Here is a 26,555-nt window from a genome sequence, read left to right on the forward strand (position 1 = left end):
TTAGTGTATATTGCTATTATGTAAACAACAGATACAACTAGACTGAAGACAATAGGATATAGGTGATGTTTTACCCTCTCTTTTATCTGCTATGGTCCAGACTCAAATATGTCTTCCAGAAGCTTCTGTTTGCATGAAATCTTCCCCTGTCCAGAACACAAAGAAAGCCTCTCTTAAAATGCAGATGCAGGATGCAGAAATATTAAGGGCTCCTGTCCCCATTCATTTGTACGGGGCAACAGCAATGACTATACACAGTAGGGCTATAGATTCTACTATACTGATGTATTTCTCTTTATTTTTGACTGCCATGGATAATGTCATATATACTCCACATAGCTTATAGTCCTAAGGTTTTCTGTAATCCTCTCTCCTGCCACTGTCATAGAAAGGAAGGGGCAAAGCCTTGAGGTAAGGTTCACTGTAGGATGGATCTGTTAAAAGCTGGTACTGAACCTCAAACTGAACCCAATTTGTAATGAACCTGAGGGTTATAACCCAATTTATAATGAACCAGTACACCCAGTTCTGAGATTCAGGACCACTACTTTATAAACAAAAACACTCTGCACCATGCAAGCACAACATGAATGCAAGGGCCATAATTGGACTCACTGTTTGGGAATGTTCCTGAATTTTGCTACATGCTGCAATTAATATATTTAAATCAATTCTGCTCTACTTTCTTATGTAATTTGACTTCTGTGGTACACATATATTTGATGTGTTAACCCAAAGGCTTTACAGAAGTACTGAATTAATCTGTTACTGTGTTACTTATGTATCTCTAAAATTTCTTTAATTGTCTTTCAAAGATACAGGAACAGAAATGCCCATTTTGTCTATACTAATTCATTTCCACTTCATTGATTTAGTGATAAATAACAGGTGGGGATAAAAAAAAAGTCTCCACCCACACACAATTTTCTTGGGACAACAATATGACTATCGGACAGAGACTTCAGGTTGCATCCAAACTGTAGTATGGATGTTGGTGGTCTCCGGTATACAGCATTCATTCAATACTTTTAATGCTCCTGTATGAGATTGTGGCAAATTTCCTTTATCTTTGTTTTCTTCTAAACCACCAACTCTTATTCTGTTGCCCATGGATATCCAGGAGGTTCATGAATGAGCTTTATTTTTTCCATCAATGTCCTTCCTTTATCTTTGCAAAATATGCTTTAAATGCATTTTTCTAGGGAGAAGATCTATAGCATTCATCAGATTCTCAAAAGGGTATTGGACCCTGAAAACAAAAGAATCACTGTTCTAAACGGTTTAGAGAACATTCCTAAGGTATGCTGGGAGCCATATCATAAATTAGAGCTTCCCCTCCAAGTGACAAGAGCTTTGATCTCAATGATATAATTTCAGGATCCCTATGGAAACATCTACAACTTTTACATTCTCCATGTTGGAATTTCAAGATAGGGAGATCTAAACCATCACTGGATTGTGTCCCATTCTGAATATGTAGCAGCTGAAGTCCTGTACTGCACCTCCAAAACAGGGAATTGTTTAAACTAGTTGTCTAAATGCATCATCTATAATGCTCACCATGGGAATGAAATGGGGTTGGATTTTTCTTTCTTTAAAGGATGAAAAGAATGGTAATACCATTCTTCTCTATGCTGCTAATGGTTTTGAAAAAATAATGCTCCATTGTGGAAATAGGATTGAAGGTATGCTATTTTCCATGAAACCTACTACGATAATTTGGTTTGTGCTGCACTCTTGTCCTGCTTCAATTTTCCTCATTCTTCCATACTGTCTTCTGACATTCATAGTCACTATTTAAACAGTTTCAAAGAATAAGGGAATGTAAGCTAATATGCATTCTGAACACCTGACAGAAAGTTTGAAAAAAGAAAAGAAATAAACCATTTGTAAAAACACAGTTCACTAATATTTTTAACATCATGGCTCCATTTGAATGAATTTTTATTGCATTTATATATTTCCCACAAGGGAATAAAACAATTCAATTGTAAAAAGTTAATCACAGGCAAAGAACTCTGTACAAAGGAAAGCCTATTAGCTATTTCATAAAATCAATGCTTCTGATACAGTAAAGAACAAAGAACTTTGAAAATAACAAACAAGAATATGAAATTTATTTATTTCTTGAGCACTATTAGTTAAAAACAGCTTGACCTTAAATCCACACATATGGTATAATATTTTATGTATATCACCAAATAGCTAAACATATTTCCATACGAAAAAGGGGCATTTTGGTACTGGAGATCAATGACATTGGAGTTATCCAACTCTCTTTCTCCAGTAAAAAAAAAAAATGATAAAAATAGTCTAAGTGAAACAACACCTTGGACATCTGAATAGCTATGAATGGAACACTACACTACACTGGGAAGGCTTTTGCATTCAAATGCTAGCTGTCCAGTGTGATGCTGTTTCAGAACACCATAACCTTTCTCAATATGATTAAAAAGTTAATGACTGTCACTCATATGGCCACAGTTCTAAATTTTTTAACACTGAGGCGGGATACAGACGGGCAAAAAGGGGTGTGTTCATGACATCATGAAGGTATAGCCTTCAGACAGCCCTTACCTGAATGCCGCCATGAACACGCCGCCCGCACGCCCCAAGCGGGAAGAAGCGGCATTAAAAAGGTGCTGCTTTTCCCCACTTCTTTTCTATATAGTGCGCAGCTGCGCATCTCCGTCTGTAAGCTGCTGCACCGGTACGCCAGAATTGCAACGCTGCTAATTTAAGTTGCCCATTTAAAAGCTCCGTGTCTGCTGCGTCACATAATGAGTCGGGGTCCTGGAACATGCGCAGTTTGCAGTCAGGCTTTAATTGCAGCGTCAGCTGCCATGCAGGTGTGGAAGCTGCAGCACAGCTGCAGCGCATTTTAAGACTCGTAACCCTAACCCTAACCCTGCATGCACGCATGCGCTGCTAGAATCGTGGAAAGTTTGGAATTTAAAGTGCACCCCTACACACATTCCTGCGCCATTTTCACCTAACAATAAAAAAACGCTAAAACTTTAAATATTTACATATGTACAAAGGAGGTGATGGGGGATGGCAGGGGGACAGCGGTGGCAGTGGCGACAGCTGTGGCTCTGCATTGCAGATTCAGCAAGAGCGCAGGGACCAAAGGAGAGGAGGTATCCATGATGCTGGTGACACTGGCAACGTGCAAGCGGACAAGGATGCCAACACCAGCTGATCACCAGCTGGCAGGAGACCACCTTTGTTCTTGGCCAGGGCAGGGGGGAAAGTTTAAAGGGGCTTGGGTGCTTTAAATGTGCACATATGCTTTCTGCCGCTGGTGCTGAGCGCCGCAGCTGCGCAGCGGCGCATCCGCCAGCCGGCAAAAGAAAAAAAAGCCCCGTTTTTGGCCGCCCGTGAGGAAGCTGCCTCTCTCTTTGCAGCGTCCTCCGAGGCGGCGGTTTGGAAACTGCGGGTCAGAAACTGCCCCAGGAGAGGCGTCTTCACTGCCCCCCATGTGGAAGCCCCATACACCTGAGCCATGCCCCCGGGGCGGGCGGTCTGGAGGCTCCGTATTCAGCAGAATACACCTCCAAGACGTCTTCCCCTGCCCGTCTGTATCCCGCCTTACTCTCAACTAAATCCAACACTACACAAATGCATTTCTGATTCACACCTTTGCAATGCATCACCTCCACCGCCACCATCCAAGTCTGCTGGAGAAAGTCCTCAACTGTTCAGGACAAATTTGAAGTGAATCAATCAATTGGTTTGCTTGTATTTTTGCCATTAATGTCCTAGCAAAAGGACATGATTGGCTAGATCACAATTATCTTAATAAACTCCCTTTTTAGTGTAAGGTTCTTAAAGACTCAATTTGTCACTAGATTTTTAGTTTGAAGCAATGTTTGTTATGACCAAAAAAATCAAAGTTCTGATCATAATTTATAAACCCCTATATGATAAAGTTTTCTATCTTTAACTATATTGTATTTGATTTTATTTGTGAGCCACCTGGAATCCCAATTCTGGGGGAAAGGTAGGATATAAATAAAGTGAATGAATAACAACAGACAATAAACATTATTATTAAAGTAACCAGTCTAAATATGATAGAAAGATTATATCATCATTCCTTCATTTGTGCTTCTAAATGGGGGGGGGGTTCCTATGGAACTACTTTTATGAATTACATAATCATAGTACAGTACAGTCTTACAGATATTTCATGAATCTAAAACATGATCTCAAACAATGTCATTGTTACTTGCTAAGACAGCAATTAGGTGTGAGTCCAAGGCTGCTATAACTTCCATACGATTACATGTACCTTAGAAAGGTAGACATATTACATCATTCCCTCAAAGTAAATATGTTAATGGAGGACAACAATACATAAGGATTTCCCCATGTTTTGTCAAATAACCTGAATGACCTTGGTTCCGTTTGGAACATATGTTTCAGAAGCTGTTTAGTGTCAAAATTCTCACACAAGCAAGAGAAAATGGGTTCCAGAAGTGGAAAGATACTCCTATCTGATAATGCACTGGCTTGGTATAGGGAAAAATAGTGCAGTCTGCAGATATCAAGCTTCACAAATTCAGCAGTGGCAGCTGCTGATACTGATTAGATCCACCTTGGTACTGTCCTGTATGGTGCAGGTATGTTGGGTTCCCATTCAACAAGTTCCATTTGATTAGCTTGATGAATGACTTAATCACAGGTATTGGCACTCTTCTAGCCCATTTCCATCAGATATGTGTTATTTAATAGCTGAGAAACAGTACTGTTCCTTGAAAAGGTCTTTTTCCCGCAGTTGTTTCTGTTCTAGCAATCACTGCAATCTTAATTTATTACCGTACTCTCCACTCCACCCTATGCATCTGAGGAAATAGGCTCAAGTCTATAAAACCTTATGCTACCAGCTTCTGTCTTTCAGTTAGTCTCAAAGTTGCCAATAGCTCCCTTTGCATATTAATTTATTACTGGTCATTCATAAAAAAGATTAGAATAAATTCCCCTAGGCCTGTTACAGACAGCCAAAATAAAGCTGCTTCGAGTCACAGTGGAGGTATGGTGTTTCAATGATGCGTGCGTCCTAAGAGTCCAGAAGCCACACCAAAGCCACGCTCCAGTCCTTAAGGACTCTTAGGACGCACGCATCATTGAAATACCATACCTCCACTGTGACTCGAAACAGCTTTATTTTGGCTGTCTGTAACAGGCCCTAGTCAAGAAGTTTTCCATCTACACTCTTTTATAGTTACATCTGAGATAATGAGCTTTCCCATCAATACATAGTATATTATTATTATTATTATTGCTGCTGTTTTGATTCTTGCTGCCGTTTTATTTTTAAGTGTTTTAAACAGATGAAATACAATTTTACCTAGGCTTTCACTAGCCTTGAGCTTCTATGATGACAAGTGGGAAACCTATATTTAAGTGATCAGGATTTCAGGATTAACGTGTTTGTTAACACATCCTCGAAGCACAAGCAGTTGTTACTGACCCCAGATCAAGTATGTGTTCATGTGCTGTTTACCTGTTGCCCTACTGCAAGCTATATGTTGAACAGTGGTAAATTCCAGACAACACAGACTGTATAAGATGCAAACATGCCTACACAGTTTGAGACAATCCACAATGCCAATAATAATCACACAATAAAACAGGACAATCTTTTAGTTTGTGTAAGGTACTTCCTGGGGAATGGGCGTTCATAACTACAAACCATTTATATCTTTGTTTTATAATGAAACAACCGAAATGTTATCTTCTTGTTTACGTAAATATGGCTGCAATCAAACAGCCTATCAGTTGGACTCCAATGAGCGTGAGGTTAGGTCTTTTTATCCACATGGATAGTTACAGGGAAGATTCTGGCTGAACAGTCCTAGTGACTAGATGAATAAAGTACAACTGCAATGTTTAATTAGGAATAAAAGCTTATTGCGTATTCCTAAAAGACTATGTTTCACAGAACCATAGAATCACAGAGTCGGAAGGTATCCCAGGGATCATCTAGTCCAGCATGCTACCAGTGCAGGATTTTGCACTTATGCTGTGTTGCATAAGAAAGAATGGACAATACTAAATGCTTCAAGCTATTTAATCTCACTTTAAGTAATTTAAAATGGCTGCTTCATAATAATTGGCAGATGGCTCTAGCCCACTCACGATCATACAATAAATGCTTTCTGTCATTACATTATGTATGAAAAAGAGTGTGGTAAGTCAGGTATAATTCTATTAGCAAATGAAAACATTTTTATAGAAAATATACCCCATGAAACATTACCCAAGTGTTGAACTATTTATCAACAAAGCAACGTTTAACACTCCTGCCAGATTTGCTTCCTTTCTGTCCCAGTGATAATTACATCATAAAGCCTGAATCAGCAGATTTGTTGTTCTCTGAATCATTAATTAAAACAATTTTGCTGCTACCACTGTGATTTTTCAAGGACATCAAAACCCATTCAAAATCAAAACAGCACACATCATCGGTTCTGATATGTGCACAGCATGGTTTGCTCTCAATGCAATTTCAAAAATTAGAGAATATTTATAATTTAGAAAGAAATACAAGATTCTGTTAAGATTTTTTTGGTCACATATTTTTGATTAGTGAAACTGAGTAGCAATGGATATGAAGCATATTCTTTAAAATGCAAAAATTGGCAAAAAGTTCTCTGGAAGTATTTTATGACTTCTTTAGTAATGAATCTAAATGTAAATGCTCGTATTAAAGTTACTTCCAAACCCATAGACACACAGCTTATATTTTCCTCAATCTGTAACATTCAATATTTTTTCCAGTTAAAGCATTTTTAAGAATTCACTGTAACTATCAACTTGCGTAAAATGTGTTATACATATATTTCAATCTCAAATGATTTTTGATGTAAAAAAAGTGTTTATAAGCAATTCAATTAGTGTCTTTGCTGTTTTCTGCAAGGCAGCAGTTTGATTTTGAATCAGTAAATGCCAGAAGATTACCTTTGGCATTTTGTCATCTTGCAGCACATTGTACAAAGCCTAAATATAAAATAGTATCCACACATATGCATTCCAGAAATAACACTGACATTACAAAAGGCCTCATAAATAAGTAATAGATTCAATTCCAAGCTGGTTTGGATGTTACACAGAGAATTTTATTTGAATTAATGTATAAAAACTGCATCTAAAGCACGAAGCACTCATAAAAAGATGACATAGTGAATTCAGCCTTAAAAAACAAAACCCAGCAAGAAATGAAAACACACTGTGCAATCCCTTTCCACATCCTTTAACTAAGTAATCTGCAATAACCTAAGGTCCACTTGCACCACTTACCCAGGGAGTGATAGTCTCTACATGGTGGATGAACAGATGCTCACCTTTCTATTCCATCAAGCACATCAAATAATGCAACAGAAATGAAGTTGCCAAATTCATATCATCTTACTGCTTCAAAGTGTGAATATGTAGAAGAGACTGTTGGGATCAAGATTTTATGCTTTGGTATAGAATATCCACATCACAGTTACAGATAAGGTTGTGACTGGGATATATATTTATTCTTCTATCACACATAGTCCATATTCACTTAACTAGGTGGCCGAACCAAGCCTATGTATGTTTACCGGTACTTCAGTGGCTACTCCCTGTACAGTAATGTTTTAGTCCTTGTCAGTTTTGTAACTAGCATATGAATTTTCATCTTCAAACCAAGATTTACATAGTTGTTGATGTCTGTATTATGGAGTTCCATACCTGCTACTTGTACTTGTACCACTACTACTTTCATGTTATAGGATTGTTTCCTTATCCATTACTAAGAGTATTTAGCATTTAGCATTTACATTGCTGCCAAGAAATGGCTGGCTGTTCTTCCTTTTCCACTTTCCCCTCCCCAATTTCCTCCTGCACTCTATTCTCTGAGCAGGGCTTCCATCCTGAATTTGTTCCCAATATCCAGCGTACATTCTCAGGCTTTATTATTCATTTCTTATTCCTTTGACTTCACATTATCATATTTTACCAGCTCTTACTTAGCTTCCATATGCTTTTTGAAGAGCCTGGAAAAACTACCAGCATGATTCCAATGTAATTCCTGGAACAAAAATAAGATGTCCATGTAATATTCTGAAACTATAGGTGTAAGCAAAATAAATAAACAGAACAGCAAAATAAATAAAATTGTCAATGATCTTTCAAGCAAGTCATTCTTTTATTTTGCAAGCTACAGACCTTTAAGATTATGTAAATCCAAAAGACTACTGCAGGTTTGAACAACTTAGTATAAAATGAATTATATTTTGCTCTTAGAACTATAATTAAAAACATGTTTTTAAAGGAAAAAAACCACTAATTTTTAAAGGGCCTATTGATTCATCAGTATCCTAAGGCAGTAAAATGAGCACCTGCTAACTGCTTAAATAAATTCTTAAATTAAAAGTTTTCAAGGAGAACATATGGATCTAAATCCTGTTGTTACTCCCCACTAAAACAGATCATTCAACGTTTATTTATTTATTTATTGGATATCCTGCCTTTCTCCCAAAATGGGGTTCAACAATCAGTTCAATGAGTCTACTCTTGTTGTCTAACCAGCAGGATTCCAGACTTTTATATACACCAATTTATTAGTATTAATTTACAATTAACCCTGCTACGTATTCCAATAACAGGGAATCGTCTAACTAAAAGATTGTATGTACAGCGCTGTGTAAATTTACAGCGCTTCATAAATAAAGGTTAATAATAATATGAAGTACTATGGAATTACTAATTTAGAGAAAGGTATGTTACCTTAAAATTAAAAAGAATGTCTTCAAATTACTAGTTCTGTTGTATACATTTCTTTCATTATGTCCTAACAGGATGGCTATCTGAATAATACAGCACCTCTTTGGTGAGTTGCTGTTTAGTATTATCTTTAGCTAGATGCAAAGACAAACACACCAGAGGAAAGGCAATTTATTAAGACAAATTATTAACAACTGTACAATGCTGCATATGCAAGTAGAATGACTGAATTTAAAATTTAAAATTCAGTCAAACCAAGTAGGAATGATTCTTATTTTTAAAAAGTTCTCTTTTCATAAAAGCGAAATCTTTAAGATTCATAGCCTTTCTACAGTTAGCTTGTACTTGATATTATTGCAACAGCACAACTGGTACCACATAATTTTGGCTGTGCATACAAATACTCTTCATGCCAAAGATTTCTGCAGCTTGCATTTTAATAAGTATCAAGCTGATTTACAGAGACTGCATTTCAACATATTTGAAATTGACTCTTTAAGGCAGAGATACAGTTATATGCTACATAAAATCTTTCCTACACAGTCATAAGCCTTTTATCACTGCTAGGGAATAATGGCGCTAAATGATGAAGTTGCTTACTCATAAATAAAATTCTTTCACTAGAACATTACTCAGGAATATCAGTACTTTGTGCAACTTACTTTAAGCACAGGAGTAATAGTACAAGTGAATCAGAAAAATACGGCTTACAGCAACAAAGATCCTGATGTGTAGGACAAATGCTTGTGGAAGATTCCCTGGAGAAGGATATTGATTGTAATAATAGCTGGGTGACTGGGGAAGAATTCTGTTAATAGGAAGCACACTTCTGTGATACAAAGCGGGATAATAGGTCAAGTTGTTATTGATTAATAAAATAAAATGAGAAAGCACTGCAGAAAGCAGCTTATCATGGATGCATGATAGATATATTTGTATTAGTGCTGCCTGGCTCAAAATGGTGCACTTCTTGTGTTTCTTATAAAGACACTGAAATAAATAGAACAGAAAAAGTAATTGTGGATTATTTTACATATAGAGAGAAGGGTGCAATGCCTCTGTAAGCAAAAGAAAACCCTTAGGGGTTCCAGACAAAACTGTGTTAATCTGTCTTTTGGTGAACCTCATTGGCCAATATGAATGACTATATTAGATGTCTATCATCTTGAAACATAGGAATAATAACAAGATTCCCAAACTATTTTTTAAACCCAAATCTATCTGTATGGGACGGATGACTAAAATTGCAGGAATTAATTTGTGGCTCTATGGCTATGAGTACAAACAGTACATGAGTCCTTTCAGATGGGAGCTCCTTTCTCAGGATGTATACAAGAATCTTAACAACTGTGTGATGGATCAGAATTTGCATCCCATGAACAGAAGAATATCTTTCCTGTAGAGGAATCCCATCGTCAGCTTCCAGTGTTCAAGGTGAATTTCTTTTATTCTAACTCCAACTGCAGTTAGTGTTCTACGTTCCTTGAAAACCTACTTCAGGGGGTTGGGAAACATTAGGAGAGTGTTGAACATGGTGCTAGGACAATTATTGCTTCTCACTCTTTTTTACTGGCAGGAAAATCTTCAGCTCAGAAGTATAAACACCCTCAAATTTAGTCCCACCAGTAGAAATAAACTCTGGATTTAATCCTGCAAAGGCATCCCAACTTATTTCAAGCACTGGCAAGCTTGATGGAGCAGTGCACATTAAACTTAATAAATAAATACCGGTAAGTAACCAGCCTGCATAAGAATAAAATATTTTATAATATATGCAACCAGATTTTGCATATAGATGTGGGGAAATTACTTTTAAACCAACCTGAAATAGAGAGTCTTCACTTTTTTCTTCCCCTTGACATTTGAAAATTTTACCAGTCTTAATTTACATCAAAATCACCTATTAAACTTTACTATATTTAGACTTTATACTGTAATCGGAATGTGCTTAGCATGTCTGACTTTGTATAGGTATGCTTCAGTTAAGGAAACAGATGCATTCTTGGGGATTCCTTCGTTCACAGAAAATTTGGTACAAGAGGCAAAAATAAAACAGATATAATTGTGATAAAAGGTTCCCAATCAGCAAGCATATTGTCCAGAACTAACAATATGCATGTGTGAAATCAAACAACCAGGTCAGGTAAGCAAAGAAAAACATTTTGAACCGTCCAAAAAGTCCACAAAAGTTTCTTCAAAAATGCATCCAGAGATAATTTTTTTTCTTTCATCAGCCTTTCTTTTCTTATGATTTCCATTTTGGTGACCAAACCTATAGATATCTAACATTCTGGAAATAGCTTATGAGGCAGGCTTATATGTTTTTGCCTTTTCTCTCTGTTTTGCTGTTCAGACACATTCAAGAAGGGATTGTGATGCTAGGTGCTGTTTATCTTGCCTACTGTGGGCAGGGACACATAGCTATGTTAAGATCTGTTAAAGAAGAATCTATTTCTTCCCAAGTTTTAGCCTTACTGCAGATGCTACTGCAATCCAACACCGCTGAAAATCTTCCAGCTAGACAGAGAACAAGAAGGAAAAGTGGACTAGGCAGGCGTAGACTTTACAAGACTTTATAAACAGAAGCTTTTTTATGTGTTGCTTTGTTCATAAGGCATGTATTACCACATAAATCTGTTATTATTCCTCTTACTAAGCCTATGCAATAACTGCAGTGCAGTTTTAGATAACATAAATCTATATAACAATCTGCTTTATATTTCCAAACTGAGACATATGATTTGTCCAAATTTTTATACATTTCACCCAGATGAATGTAGCAAAATTTTACTTGTCACTAACATATTCACAGTCAGGTCTTTTTGCTTGCTAATCAATAAATATAAATATTATTAAGTTGCTAAACTCATTTTTTAAAGTTAATATCAGAAACATGAGACAATCTGCTACAAAATTTGACAAGTGCTTCATTCATTTTGCTTCATTAATTTATTCAAATTCTTGCATGATTTTCAAATCTAATACTGCACTTATGTAAGCACAAATATACAACCGTCTAACTAAAAAGATTGTATGTACAGCGCTGTGTAAATTTACAGCGCTTCATAAATAAAGGTTAATAATAATAATAATAATAATAATAATACAGTTAAGATGAGTAGTGTTTGAAAAATGCCCAGGTTTAGACAAACCAATGGTTGGGTTTTGAGGGGAGGGGTACCTATTTTTGGTTGTTAAACTGTCCCCTTACTAAAGGGTCTACATAAATTTTCTGATACTGCTGATGTCACTGCTTATTAAAGTCTATAAATAAAGAAAAATTGAAATAAGCACCTGACTGTTTCAAACTTTGTCAAATGGAAAGGTGTATCATAAGGCACACATTTTCATAAATGTCTTATCTCAGTCCTGGACAGCTAAACTAGACGTAATATTAATTGGGGGAATGCAAAGTCTAGAGAGAGAGAATTCAACCTTTCCTCTATTTGCCATTTGCCCCATAACAATTCCTTATTGTTTGTATAAGGACAGAAGCCTCAATTGTTCCTAATGACATTTTCCAGCTGTCTTCTCAACTTTTATAACAATGAATTCTTCCGTGCCCTGCCTTCAAATAATCTGTTTTACCAGTGAGTTTGTTTCAGATGACAAGAAATTATATACAGGGATTTATTTATTTTATTTTTATTCTTATCTGTGTCAGTACAAGTTATTTAAGAGAGAAGATTTTGACAAAATCAAACTAAAAATCATCCATTCTTATAAAAAGAGGCTGCTTTTCTGGATATCAGGGGACACTGTAATGCACAAAATCAGTGTTTGTTGCCACAGTAAGTGCACACGTTTGTTTTTGATGTGGCACATGTTGGTTTTACCACTTCACAACAGAACGTCAAACCTTACCATCTCTGAGAAAACACTTTCAAGTTACTTTTTTGTTTTTCATATGAAAATTGATTTACATAAATGCTTCCTTCCATGAAAATGAGCTCTTAAAAGTCACCATGAAAACTTCTCTCTGTTCCAGTTCCAAAACCTGTTTTCAAGCATAAGATATGAAGATTTTAACATGTCTGCCCTAGTCATCATCCAGTTGAGCTGGCAGTGTGCCATCCAAACAAATTATTCTTAATCTTACATTTTAGGGCATCATCTCTTTTGTTCCTAGCTCATTTGTCAAAACAATTCCTTAAAATTTGCTATGTAATCTATGATATTCAACAAGATAACTCCAAGGGACAGGATGTACTGATTTTGAGGCTGCATATAATTTACACATTTGTTGCAGGCGATCAAAATGTGCATACAATTCCCATAAATGTGGCAGATGCCATTACACAGGTGCATCTTTAAATATATAAATAAATACAGAAGCAAATTAGCCCTCTGTAGGCTGAGAAAGCAGAATTTTGCAAAACTCTTGATTTGCCTCTTTACTCCTCAATCTAAGACCATCACACTATGCTTTAATTTATAAGCAAAAGAACAAAGGATCACATTTGGGACAACCAAGCCCAGAAAAAGTGAGTTCTCATTTTGTTGCCATGTAGTGGTACTTCTCTCCAAGCCCTGTCCAAAATCAGATGCAACCATACTGTACTACTTTGTGTTACTGTACTTATGAAGTGAAATCTTCAGCTTGCCTCACAACAATTACTATATGAGGTATTACTGAGCTACAAATCTCCTTTGTACAGTCTGAGTCTTTTCCCAAATTATATTTTAGCCTCTTTCAATAGTTACATCCTTGCACATTAAAAATTCTTTTTTCCATTGAATTAGATGATTTGAAATTAACTTCTCACTTTTGTTAGTGACTCTGGCCCAGTACTGACTGGTGCAAAGCATCCATATACCCTACTAGCAGCACCCACACAAAGCATGTGACAATGACGCACGGGCATCTGTGCGCCCAAATGGCACTCACCGGAAGCGTCATTGTCATGGCACGTGAGTGCCATTATGGCACTCCTAAAAAGAAGCCGCTCTAGGCAGCTTTTTTTAGGAAGTGCATCAGTGCCACACCATGCTTTTGGTGCAATGCCGACGAGGGGCAAAGACGGGTGGCATAGTGCCTTCCTTCTGTATTCCCCCACTGTTCCTTAACTTTTAAGAAGAAACCTTTCAAAATAAATGTTGGAACCTAAGTTTTTCCACTGCTCTATCTCCATCTTTGGAAAAGCTTTATAAGCTTAATTTCTGCATGTTTCCACTGCTTTTAAAGATAGGGTAGAATGGTTGCTTTAAATGTTGGCAGTCCTTACTTATTCTTTCAGGAGTAAGTAAAATTTTACAGTCAGATCAATGGATGATGTTCTGTTAATGACCTTTTCCAAAGAAATCTAAAAGAGAGCTTCGTTTCTCACAATACACACAAAGAAATCACTTTTTTCTAGGGAAAAGTGTTTCAAACATATATTGGGGTTCAATTTGTTATGGAAGTTACCTTGCACGAGTCCTATTAACATATAAAATGTATGAAGCTGACTCATGAAGTTGAGGTAGTTGGTCCATCTAGTATAATCTATACAGTACTGTCTTTGTTCAAAACATGCCCACTGCCACTAAAATAGGGAGCCTCTTGAAGAAAACAAGGAATGTGCAACATTAGAGGCTACATGATATCTGCAGGCAGCACATTATCTAATCCATAATTAAACTGACTTAAGAATTAACTAGGGTAAACTTGTATAAATAAACTATATCCCAGAGGTTAGAGAAGTTACTTTTTGTACTACAATTCCCAGAATCCCAAGCCAGCATTATGGCTGGAGATTCTGCAAATGTAGTCACAAAGTAACCTTTCTAGTCCTTGCTATTTTTAAATGCACAGAAGTGTTTTCTTGATATGTTTGTGGCGTTTAACTGCATAATGATCCATGGCACAAATGGCACACTTCCTACTTCACAATAATTTCAATTGCTATCATCAAATAGCAAGTTTAAAGCTGGACCAAATTTGATCTTCAATCACTTGAGCTTTCTTTATAAACTGGTCTGTGAACTCCCTCATCCATTTTCAGATTCAAAAAATTCTTTTATATTTCTTAAAGGAGTTAGAATGCAAGTGGGAATAAACTTCAGCACTTTCCTTCTTTGTTCTTCTGTGGAGAATTGTGGATCAAGTCATACACAAGTTTTTAAAAATCCTGTGCTATTTCCAAACTGGTTGACAAAATGCTGTAGAGTCAGATTGGGTCACTTCACTGACCAATATTGTCTTCCTGGAAAAGTCACATTTCTGGAAAACTGGCATTATTTAAGTTGTTCACTCAACAATTTCTTATTAAAAGGCTAAGAGCTGCATAAATTACAAAAATTAAAACATTTTTTAGACTCACACACAGAAAGACTTACCATTCTCACTGTCTGACTTGTTTTCATGCTCAGTATCAGTTAAAGTGAGGGCTGAGTTGGAACGGCTTGAGAGACAGGAACTGCGGCCTGATTTGACCCCTCTGCCCCAAAGTCTCATGGCATGCTCTGGAGACATCACTCCTTCGTTTTCAGTATCAGCATCTGACCCTGCACTGATAGAGTAACCTCTGTGGGGGAGCCCCATTTCAGCACAAAATGCCAGTCCTCTTCGAGTTGCTGGTTCACAAACTCCTAACTGCCTTAGGGTAAAATTCTGTCCTAATTAGGGAAGAAAAAAATGACAAAACATAAGAATCTATGCACTTATCTATTTTTTAAAAAAACATTAAAAGAAACGCATGTTAACTACATATATTTTCCTAGATATGTGCATCTTACTCATTCTTTGTGAACTACTTAAGCACATCAGGAGTTTTCTAACACATGAAAAAGAGAAGCACATCTAAATAAAGAAGAAATAGTTCAGCATATAGGATTAACTGTAACTGACAGCCATTATTTATTTTTTTACATTATGAAAGTGTGAAAGCAATAACTAGTATGTGTCAGGATTATCCTTCTCTCTTGTGGCTAAAGTCGTAAACAACAGGATATTTTCCCCATCCAGATGTCATCTGTCATTATAAGAAAATTTTGCTTCCCTCAAGAATAAAACATTTGTCAAATTAGAATAAGGGTTTGCTTGATCTTTATTAAATCTTCCTGCTTTTGTCGAATGCCTAAAAGTACAATACATTACTTTTCCTAAGAAAAAAAACATTAAAGATACTAGCAACTGATAATTGCATTGCTGTTTTTAGACTTTCAGTATTTGGTTCATGGGCACTGTCAAGTCAAATAAAAATCAGACATATTTTTACATTTTAATTTTCATATGATAGTGTAAGGATGCCTGCATTCTGTTTTGGAACCACTTAAAAAGAGACACATTTATATGTGAATAAATAAAATTCCTTGAGATACTGAAGAGTATTTGAATTAGAGCACTTAAAAGTTATTGTTTAGTAATGGCTGTATGTTCAGCTTGCTTTATTTCCCAGGTACTCACACATTTGTGATCTATACACACCACCAGGATATTTCAATTTCACGCTGGACTACAAATCCTAGGAGTGTCATCTTACTGTAGAAACTATGGGTCAAGCTGAATATTTTCTTATTTTAATATATTTCAAATATTGTATGTTATTCTGTCATTTTTTTATTTTGGGCTTTTAATATGACTGTTGCTTTGTCTACTTTTAATTTTTATACTTCCTTTGTACTGCATGTTTGTGTTGTTGTTTTTTAGTTTTGTAAATTATAGTGAGAAAGTGAATTATAAGTAATTTTAGTAGCTCCCTCCCCTTCTCAAAGAAAAGTTTTGTGCTAGTATGCATTTGAATGATCCTCCTGGACAGGTTGTAATTGGAAGCTTAGATAAGTGTGTAAATCTCCAAAAGTATAAAATCAAGTACATTAAAAAAAAGTGTGAAGAACTGAATGCACAATGTAAAAGGGCCTTCTGTCCCAGACTTTGTCAGCTTTCAAGTATATCAGTTAATTACCTTATTGCTGTGGTCATATCAGTTGCTACAATCAGTTTTATTCCAGTCAGAATAGTAAATGGATTTTGACTGCAGCACTCAACAATAATTAGAAACAGTTACTGCAATTAACTACAAAATCAAATAGTTCTTATCAGTGAGTTGTGAAATAAGTAACAGAACAAAAATGCATGGAAGATGGGGAGGCAATTGTCACAGCTGCAAATTAGTACACTGAAGAGTAAACTCTGTGAATGTGGTTGAAGAGGAATTAGTAAACAATCAACTGTTTAAACAGGAACCATACTATGTACTGAAGTTTGCTTTAAGGCTGAAGTCAAAAATTATCAGGACACTCACTGAACATTTGCACATCTTTGGTGCCATTCAGCAATTGTGAAATAACTCCTGAATTTAAAACAATTTAAAATTATAATAGCATTTGGTTGAGAATATATCCAAGTACAGTGGATATGAAAATGTGTCCATATTAGCACAGCCTAATCTCTGTATGACAATTTACATTCAAACAAGAAAAAGTATGGTTTGTCTAGAAGGCAGAGCTTTCAAGCACAACCCTTTTGGAGTGACAAAGATTGAGGGGTTTGTACAAGCATACTGAAGTTTGTTGTTGTGCACCTTCAAGTCACTTCAGACTTATGGAGATCCTAAAGTGAACCCATTACAGGGTTTTCTGGACAAATTTCTTCAGTGGTCACCCTTCTGAAATAGTGTGACTTGTCTAGGGTTACCCAGTGGATTTCATGGGTGAGCAGAGATTCAAACCCTGTTCTCTAGAGTCATAGTCCAACGCTCAAACCGCAACACCACACTGGTTCTCATAGGTCCAACACACATTGCAGAAATAATCCCATTTGAGACTGCTTTAACTGCCCTGGCTCAATTCTGGAAACTGTAGTTTTGTGAGACGTTTAGTCTTCTCTGTCAGAGAGCTCTGGTGCCAAAATAAACTACAATTCCCAGGATTCCTTAACATTGAGCCAGGACAGTTAAAGCTGTTTCAGACTGGATTATTTCTGCAGTGTGTTTTGGACCACAGTGAAGTACTAGGACATTTTTAAAAATAGCACTGAATTCTTGGAGAATTCTAGAATGTCTGAGTTTTAAATCTATTTGTTAGTCTTAACTAGAACAGACTTACTGAATGAACAGAACTGACATAAGGGTTGATTTACCATTCAGTAATTGATTCAGTAAATTTACTCTAGCTGGAAGTAGCGACTGGATTTAGACATGAGTCCAGATTTAGTAGGTGAAAGTTGTGAACAGTTGGGGGATGGAGACCTCTTCCTATACCATTCTTGTTCTACAACTTTATATGGGTATACTTGCTTCCAAGATAATATGAAACTAGAAAGTGAAGTTGGGATAGCTTGTCCCATTTAGTCTCTATACTGTCAACTGGAATCATAGTATATTTAGTGGTTGAATATAAATAGATGTTAACATCATGGTTCCCCAGTCTATGGATCTGACCAAAGAATCAAGTATGCTACAGAGAGTACTTAGTCAGGGAAGAGCAAGCACAGTTCTTTCCCTCTTCCACATTTCTCAGGTGACATTTCCTTTATTGACACAGTGATGAGGAGTGTATTCTTGCTTTAGGACATAAATCTTTCCTTGTTTCATTCTTACATACCAAAACATGTCAATTTTCTCCTCCCCACTGAGTGAGATTATTGTGTTTTTTGCATTTCAGGTCTTTTAGATAAACTGTTAGGACAGTGATACTCAAACTTTAACCTTAGAGACCCCCCTTTAATCTGCTTGCAGACATCGCACCTCTCCCACTTGACATAGTATATGAATAAAAATATTTTGTTTATTTAATGTGTGTATTTTCATTTATAAATTCATGTATATACATTTCTTAACATTTTATAAGGAAATAACGTCATTCGAATTAGAACAGTTTTATTCAAATAAATTCAATATTCAACTCAGTGCATATGTCAATTTCACACATTAAAAAGTTTGGGAAGAGGAGGAGGGATCAGAGCCTCCAGAGCCCAACATGAACAACTCTCACATATCTCAGCAGTCCTGCCCCACCATTTAAGAACCACTGCAAAGACTTTTTTTTTGTGTGAAATTCAGTGTTTTTCTACACAAATTGCATAAAAGCTCTTGTTTCTTGTTTCTTTTTTCTTTTCTTTTTTTTCTTTTCTTAAAGCTTGCTGCTGTCCGCAGGGAAAAAAAGGACTGGTCTTTTTGCATTCAGACAAGAGTGAAAAAAAAAATCTCACAGCAGTTTCCAATTTTTTGACAAAATAAGACACCCTGTTCTCATCCAGAACAAGAAACAATGTGAATATTCTTCACTTCCTTCTCTTATTGCTTCAGTTCTCCCTGCCTCCTTAGGTAGGAGGTGAGAAAGAAAAATGTTTGCTTTTTTTGCAGCTACTGTTAAGACTAACAGACTTTTGACCCACTAGATGGGATTCCTCCTTCACTTTATGTCATTGTCTTGTGTAAAAAGGCTTTCTCTAAAGCTGTGCAAAGGGCTATTTTTGCAAAATGAACTGAAATTAACTTTATGGCAAAATGAATTGCTCTCCCCAACCAAAAGATTATTTCTGTGCTAGATGCTCATTCATCTATTTTCATCAAATACATTTTAAACAAATCTCAGTTTCCAAAAATAAAACAAGTAAGAAAAATATCTAAATAACTTCAGTGTAAATAGAGTATGGTCAATAGATTTATTAAACATTTGTCTAATTTTGCACAGTACCTTGAAAGTAATTAAATGTGTGGCATTTCCAAATGTACAATGTATTGCCTAAAAAAAAACAGTCGCCCGCTAGCCGGGCAGACCATTTTGCCGCTAGAGGCAGCAAAAACTACAAGCCCCAGTATGCACTGGGGCTTGCCCCGGCTCCCTATTGGTGTGCGGGGTGGAAGGGGCACGACGGTCTGGGAGTCGGGCTCAGTGGTGCGGAGCTTCCGGTCCTCCAGGGCAGCCCATTGGTTGGGCTGCCTTGGAGGAGGAGTTCCGCAGCACACGTTGTGGGGGGTGGGGCTTACACCTACATAAGGCCGTGATGCAGGCCCCGTCCCCCAGTCGGCGCTTGGCTTCGCACGGTGCAGAGCCAAGCTAGGAAGGGAGGAAGACAGGAGCAGCTTCCCCCACCCACCCACCCACCAGTGTTTTTTGGGGGTTTTGTCACAACTTGGGGCGGCAGCATAGGCCAGGATCTGCACAGTGTGGTACCAGGGCTATGGAGCTCTGGTTGGGAGTCAATAGGTACCCGAGGGCGAATAGGGCAGGCGTATGGCCATTGCGGGGGCCATAACGTGGGAGCGCCTCCCGGTGACTAGGGGCTTATTGAATATGTGAACGCATGTTCCTTAGCCCCTAGGGTCATCCCAAGCGCCTGGTGGGTGCCAGGTTTTTGGATAATCAGACAAACGTGGGGTTGTTTGATTTTGCAGATCCTGACCTCATGCTTGGTGCCAACCCTTACCAATTGCTTGCTAATAAAGCTGTGGCCTTTCTTCCAAACTTGTTGTTATGTGTGGTTATTTGCAGCAGCATCTGAGGCAAATGACATTAAAATAGGAAAGAAGCAAAGTTTCCAAGCGCCAGTCCACTATCACCTTCTTATCTAGCTGGTAATAATGTTCAGCACTTACACAGGTAACACCATCAAACTGATCAGCTCATAATACTTTGCAAACATTAGCTGATTAAGACTCTCAGGTATATTCATTCCACAGGAACAACTCCCATTTTAGAAATAAAGAAAACAAGCTAGGGAAGTCTGCCAACTGCTGAACACAGTGTCAGTTGCAAAGCCACAAATATAATTTTGTGTCAAGATTAAATTTTAAAAATGCTGCATCCACATTTTAAAAACACTTCTCTCATTGAGAGTGTACATCGTCACTGCCTTTCATGGGAAAATTCAGGCCGGGATCGTGTTGGCTCCACCAGCACAATTATTGTGCTGGCACAAGACTAAAAAGAAAAAAGAAAGGAAAGGAAAGGAGCAAAAAATATTGACAAGCATGGAAGTAGTGAGCATAGGATGGAAAGGTCAGCAGGGGCAGAGAAGTTGTCAGGTCTCAGCTATTTTACAATACTCTGTGGTGGTGGTGATGGTGAGGTGGTGGCTGCACAATCATGGAAAAAGTGCAACTGCTCTTACATACGCACTGTACACCAACAGTGTTCCAGCTTTAGGAGTCAATTACCATGTTAGTTGTCCACTGAGCTCCTCTACCCTAATATACATAGACCAGTCTTGCAATCATGTGATAATCAGCCTTAAATCTACTTTTTTTTCTTTAGGGATTTTATACATGGTTGTAAGATGATGTTGTGGTTATTATTTGATATTCTTCCATGTTGTAATTGAATTGAGTAGACTTATTCTGTCCTCCCCCCCCCCAAAATAGGCAACATTAACAAGTGATTCTAATCCCAGTGCAATGTCTCCTACATTTTCTAGTCAATTAATAAAACTGTCATAGGACTAAGGACTGTGGGGACCTCAGGCAATATCATATTGTCTGAGAAATATCAACAAGACGTCATTTCTCAATTCTGTTCAGACCAGATTCTAGTGAGTTCACCAAGCCACCTCATTTAACAGCTGATTAAATATCAAAGAAACTGTTATCACACATACCCAAGCAGCTTCTGGTGTGAATGGCCACAAAATAAGGAATAATACGGACTATGTTTTGAGACCTGGTGGCACAGTGGTTACATGCCTGTTCTGCAACCACTCACTCACAAATCTCAAGGTTGTGAGTTCAATACCAGCCAGGGGCTCAGGGTCGATTCAGCCTAGCATCCTTCCAAATTCACTAAAATGAGTACCCAGCTTGTTGGGGGCAATTGGCTTACACATTGTAAACTGCTAAGGGCATGCTTAAGTGCACTGGTAAGTGGAATAGAAATATACTAGATATTGCTATTGCTACATTTTTCCAGCTGCTGCAGCTAGTTTGTAGCAAGGAAAATGTATCCTGCATGAAAACCTTCTATTCTATAAAGCTGCATAACCTAACTGATTTGCTCTGTTGTAAGCTACTAGAGGTCTCTGGGAGGTGCTTTGTGTTTTTTGCTTATGAATCATGTAAATTAGCTGCTCCTCAACTTAATCTTGCATGCCCTTCCCCAATTGCAAACAGCTTCCTTCCTCCTTTGGTGGAATTTCAGTACCATATCAGTGAATAGCTTAATGTCCTTAGGAATCAACAACGGCCCAGCATCCTCCATGGTCTCAGATGGGAAGACAGGTGAAGAAGCAAAGGAGAATCTGGAGAAGTATCAGTATCATAGTCTTTAGACTCTTCCACAGATAGCTGCTGATACAGTACAAAAGATGCTGTTTTAACAACCATTGCTGAAGGAGTGCTCAAAGTAGGTAGCATGGCTCAGGTGATTCATACCATTGGTAACAGTGGAATCCCACTCAGTACTGAAAGTGATGCAGCAGACATGAAGATTGTCAGTATAAGGGCAGGTCCCGACATCGTCAATTAAGCTGGCAGTTTAGAGACTGTGGTGTTTAGTGCCGGTCTGTTGAGGCTGACAGTACCACATATGATACCGATCACTATAAGACTGTGATAGGCATGGTAAGAGAAGGGCTGTCTTCTCCAGAAATCCTTGTGTTGCGTATCTATCAGTATAATACATAGACATGACAGAGGAGTCCTCTATATAGCAATAGTCCTACATCGAAGGCACTATGAACAATCCCAAATAAAGGGAGATCTATCCCAACAAGGAATACGAAGCAGATGCTTGACTTTGGGGCTTGTCTCTGATTGTGGCAAAACACAAGAGTTAAAAAGCCAACAGAAACTATCCTGACAGGACTAAGGTAATAATGGTGCAGTACAGACCGCTGAAAAACAGCAGCCTGCCAGTGCCTGTTTTTCCTCCGGAAGGAAGCTGCAGCCACCAAACCACGTGGCTTCCCTATGGTGGAAAAAGAACACATGAAAAGCGGGTTCTTTTAAAACTGCAGGGGTGGTGTAACAAGTGCGCCATTGGCGCACCCATTTTGTAAGTGCCACATGGCAATGTGCAGACACTGCGTGGTGTTTACGTAACAATGGTGGCGCCCATGTATACAGGGTGCCGTCATTAAGCTGCCGCCACGTACTAGGGTTCCAGAGCATGCAGTCACTCTGCCCCTGCTGAACCCTAGTACATGGCCAGGCTGGCGTAAAGCATCGGTCTGGACCACGCCAGAGATTGGCAGGATTTACAACTCAAGACTTTGAAGACAGCTGTCACATTAAGACTTACTTTCTTTGGTTATAACATTAGGTAAACTTGATTACAATGATGGATAGGAATTAATTTCATTGGCTGTGTCAGGTGAAAAGGATTATTTTCTGTTTTTAGGTTTAGAATTAGATTCTTTCATTTGTGGCTTACACGTTTCCATACACTGGGTTTTTTTTAATGCCTTTCAAGACTAATGTAGCAGTTGCATTTAATAATCAATGTGCTTTAAATGCTGGGTTGAGTAAGAGCTTTATTCCAAATCTGCACTTTCTTTCAAGAAAAAAAGCATGCATCCTATTACACTGTTTGTGATAGGATGTAGCCAGAAAGGGAGTCTCCCTTTCTGGCTACATCCTATCACAAACAGTGAAATTTACCAGGTGAACCTAAAAATATTGGAAAAGTATCATATGATCTTGAAAGGACCATAAGTGGAGAGAAAGTGTTGGTGAGTGTCTCACAACTTCCTGAGGAAGGCTGCCCTATCAGTAGTATCTTTCACATAGTAAAGCACTTCCATTTGCCTGGCATTTTGTGGCTGACATTTAAATGAGTAAGAAACTTCTCAAATTTGTTATATTATTATTGCTACTGTTCATGATTTTGTTGTATTAGTATTACTATAATTATAATTGGTTATTTATTGTGAACTCCACAGACACAGAGGAAATAATAAATCTGCAAACCCAGTTCTCTTATGTGAATGTCAGTTGCACTACAAATCAACAGGGTTGCTTTAAAGTAAAATAGTTAAAATTACACTATAAATCATTACGCAAAAAATTTAAAATAAGACAGACAATATCTGATATGTTAGGACGATAAGAAAGATTTGCTTAGGTGTTTACATACAGACTTTTAAAGTTTGAAAGGAAAAAAAACCTATGACCACTTAAATCTTTTCATGCTACAGCTGACATTTATAGCATCTGAATAAAGTTAATCATTTTGTTCTCCAAATCAATCATCATGTTGCATAGCTAATATTTAAAATGTAATAAATCTGGATTAATATTAATTAAGCATTAAAATTCACATTAATGTTTTAAGTTTAAGCTAGATAGTTCAGAGCAAGGGTGGACAACTGTCAACAGGCAAGGGGCAATGTAAGTCCCTGAGGAGACTGTGACAAACTGCTTCTTTCTCCCATTCCTTGCACAGAAACCCCATTTCTGCCCTAACATGCTTTCTATGAGCATGGAGTTATTTTTTCCATGTTTCATTTTAGGTCCAGGAAAAGCTTTATTTACAAACAGAAATGACAGAGAAATCACTTCCCATTCACTTCTTGTTTTTTAAAAGGGCCTCTGTTAGAACTAAAATGGCATGGGAGGGCGGCACAAACGTGGCAGATATGCTCTCACACTCCTCTAGGATGCTGGGCAACTTTTTAGAGCACAGACTTTTTTTTTTTAAAACACCTATGTGGCCCTAGGAGTCACAACAGCTTAGCATAAGGGCAAGTGCTCTGTACCCTATTTAAAAATGAATATATGTGCATATAAGCACACTTATGTGTATGCATGTCACTAACAGGATGTCCTCCACTGTCTGCTTAACAGTGCAATTTTTTCCTTGTACTTCTAGATTGGGGGGGGGGGGGAACAAATAATCAATTTATTCTTCTGAGTGTTTTAACATAAAGTTTTTTAATCTCTTCATTGAAAAACTGCTCCCTCTACTAAAAAAATCAAAATCAAATCAAAACAAAACAAACCCCAAACAAAATTATTTTAATCAAAATGAAAACCACCCATTTACCTTGGGGTAGGGGGTGGAAGCACAGAGGGCAAATTCCATGGTTTTCAAAGAAACCAGCAAAAATGCACAGTGAAGAGGAAGACTGTGTCGAACAAACAAGAGAGATGGGAAAGGAGAGCTGAGAATATTAACTCAGTGCTCAAATGTAGGTGGAAAGAAAGTGAAGTGGAGCAGGAAGCATTGGCTGTTGTAACACCGACAATTTTCCTGGACGGTTTTGGCTGTCTCACAGAATATGGTTATTAAGATCTATCACAGGACGACAGGAAGCTGGCAACTCACAGAGCTGGTCACTGGTAGTGGTATAAACGTTCCAGACACAGTTGACTCTATCACTTACTTCTTGAGGTGCATTGGCTCAAAAGGGGCAGCTATATAATTCCTAGATCTTGAGTCATCCGCAGTTCTGGAGGGCTGTGTAGATTACAGACAGCTCTCTAAAATGTCAAGGACTCTGCCAGGATGGAGAAAGCAGCCATAAATTTGCAACTTCTAGTGCTCCACCACATGAAGACGATTTGCCTGTCCTGCAAAGTATTCCAGTGTTGATATAATCTACACAACCTTTGTGTTTTTAAACTGTTCCAAGGGCATTTGCTAGTGGTCAGTGTGTGTGTGTGTAAAACCTATGTGAAGTAGCCCGTCCTAAAATGTATGATCTTGCTTGAATCCCTTTTGGGGTATGAGAGTTGGCAAACAGTGTCTACAGAATGGAATTCTAAGCCATGGTAACCCTTATTTGGAATCTGCTCATCAGTGGAATATGCCTCGTACCCATTCTGACATCTTTGTCATGCCAACAAATATTTTCCTTATTTGCACTGGCAACCCAACACTCTAAACAGTAACAATGCTGTCTTTGTATTTTACACTGCTCTGTTGTCTGAATTCTGTTATACTGTAGTATTGTTTTAATATTATGCCACTCTGAGATCTTATGCTGTGGGGCACCTCACAAATTCTCTGCGAGTAACCATTTTCAGATTAACATTAATGAAACTATAAACTGTTGTAATGATTTAAAGCAATTATTCATAAAATGGATCTCATTTTGATGAGACAATGCAGTCACATTCTTTAATGCTTAATATAATGACTACAGATTTGTCAAAAACATTTCTGACAGTCTGTTCTATTCTGATCAAGTTGCTTGTGGCTGACCTACATATAATCTGGATTATCTGGAAACCATCCTGGGGAATGGTATTACTTTATTGGGACTTGCAATGCTTATATATGCCTTCTCGGTGATCAGAGCAGTATTACTGATAGATCAGGGACACAATGGGAATATGTTGAAGTAATAAATAATAATAAAACTTTTATTTGTATACCGCTTTTCCTTCTGATCAAAGTACCCCTGAGGGTAATGCCACATCAATCCTAATGAGAGTCTAGAGTCACTTATTTAAGTGGCAAGAGTATTCTGAAAAATGAGTTTAGTTTTATATATTTTCCTTTCAAGCTATCTTGCATCCCATACATTCCAGCAGTCTAGACCGCTGAAGTGTAAAACCACCTAGATAAAACCTGTAGGAGGAAGAATGCTCTTCCAAAGCAAAGTAATCCACCACCATCAGTAGTTATTATGCCAGAGATCCAAAAGCTCTATAGTAGTAGTAGAATCTTTATTGCTAAAAGCTATGAACAGTCACAACCCAAGGTCATTAAAGTAATTATAATAAATAAGATACCAACAAATAAACAGATAGAATATACCGTATATACTCAACTATAAATCGCCCTCATATATAAGTCAATGGCAGGTTTTGAGGCCAAAATTATGGATTTTGATATGACCCATGGATAAATTGAGGGTAAAACTTAGGGGCATGTAACAAAGGATGTAAAGGATGATGCAAAGAAAAATGATGCCAAAGACCCTAGAAAATTCT

General features: G+C 37.5%; 1 protein-coding gene across 1 annotated transcript in view; it reads right to left on the reverse strand.

Moving 5' to 3' along the window:
• TENM3 (teneurin transmembrane protein 3) overlaps positions 1–26,555 on the reverse strand; it is a 1,412,274-nt gene that overhangs the window by 351,000 nt on the left and 1,034,719 nt on the right. The window contains exon 11 of the mRNA XM_042468494.1: positions 15,079–15,357. Within this exon, the coding sequence (XP_042324428.1) occupies positions 15,079–15,357 (279 nt within the window). The remainder of the gene's footprint in view (positions 1–15,078; positions 15,358–26,555) is intronic.

The sequence above is a fragment of the Sceloporus undulatus genome, chromosome 5 (genome assembly GCF_019175285.1).
Source record: "Sceloporus undulatus isolate JIND9_A2432 ecotype Alabama chromosome 5, SceUnd_v1.1, whole genome shotgun sequence".
Classification (NCBI taxonomy): domain Eukaryota; kingdom Metazoa; phylum Chordata; class Lepidosauria; order Squamata; family Phrynosomatidae; genus Sceloporus; species Sceloporus undulatus.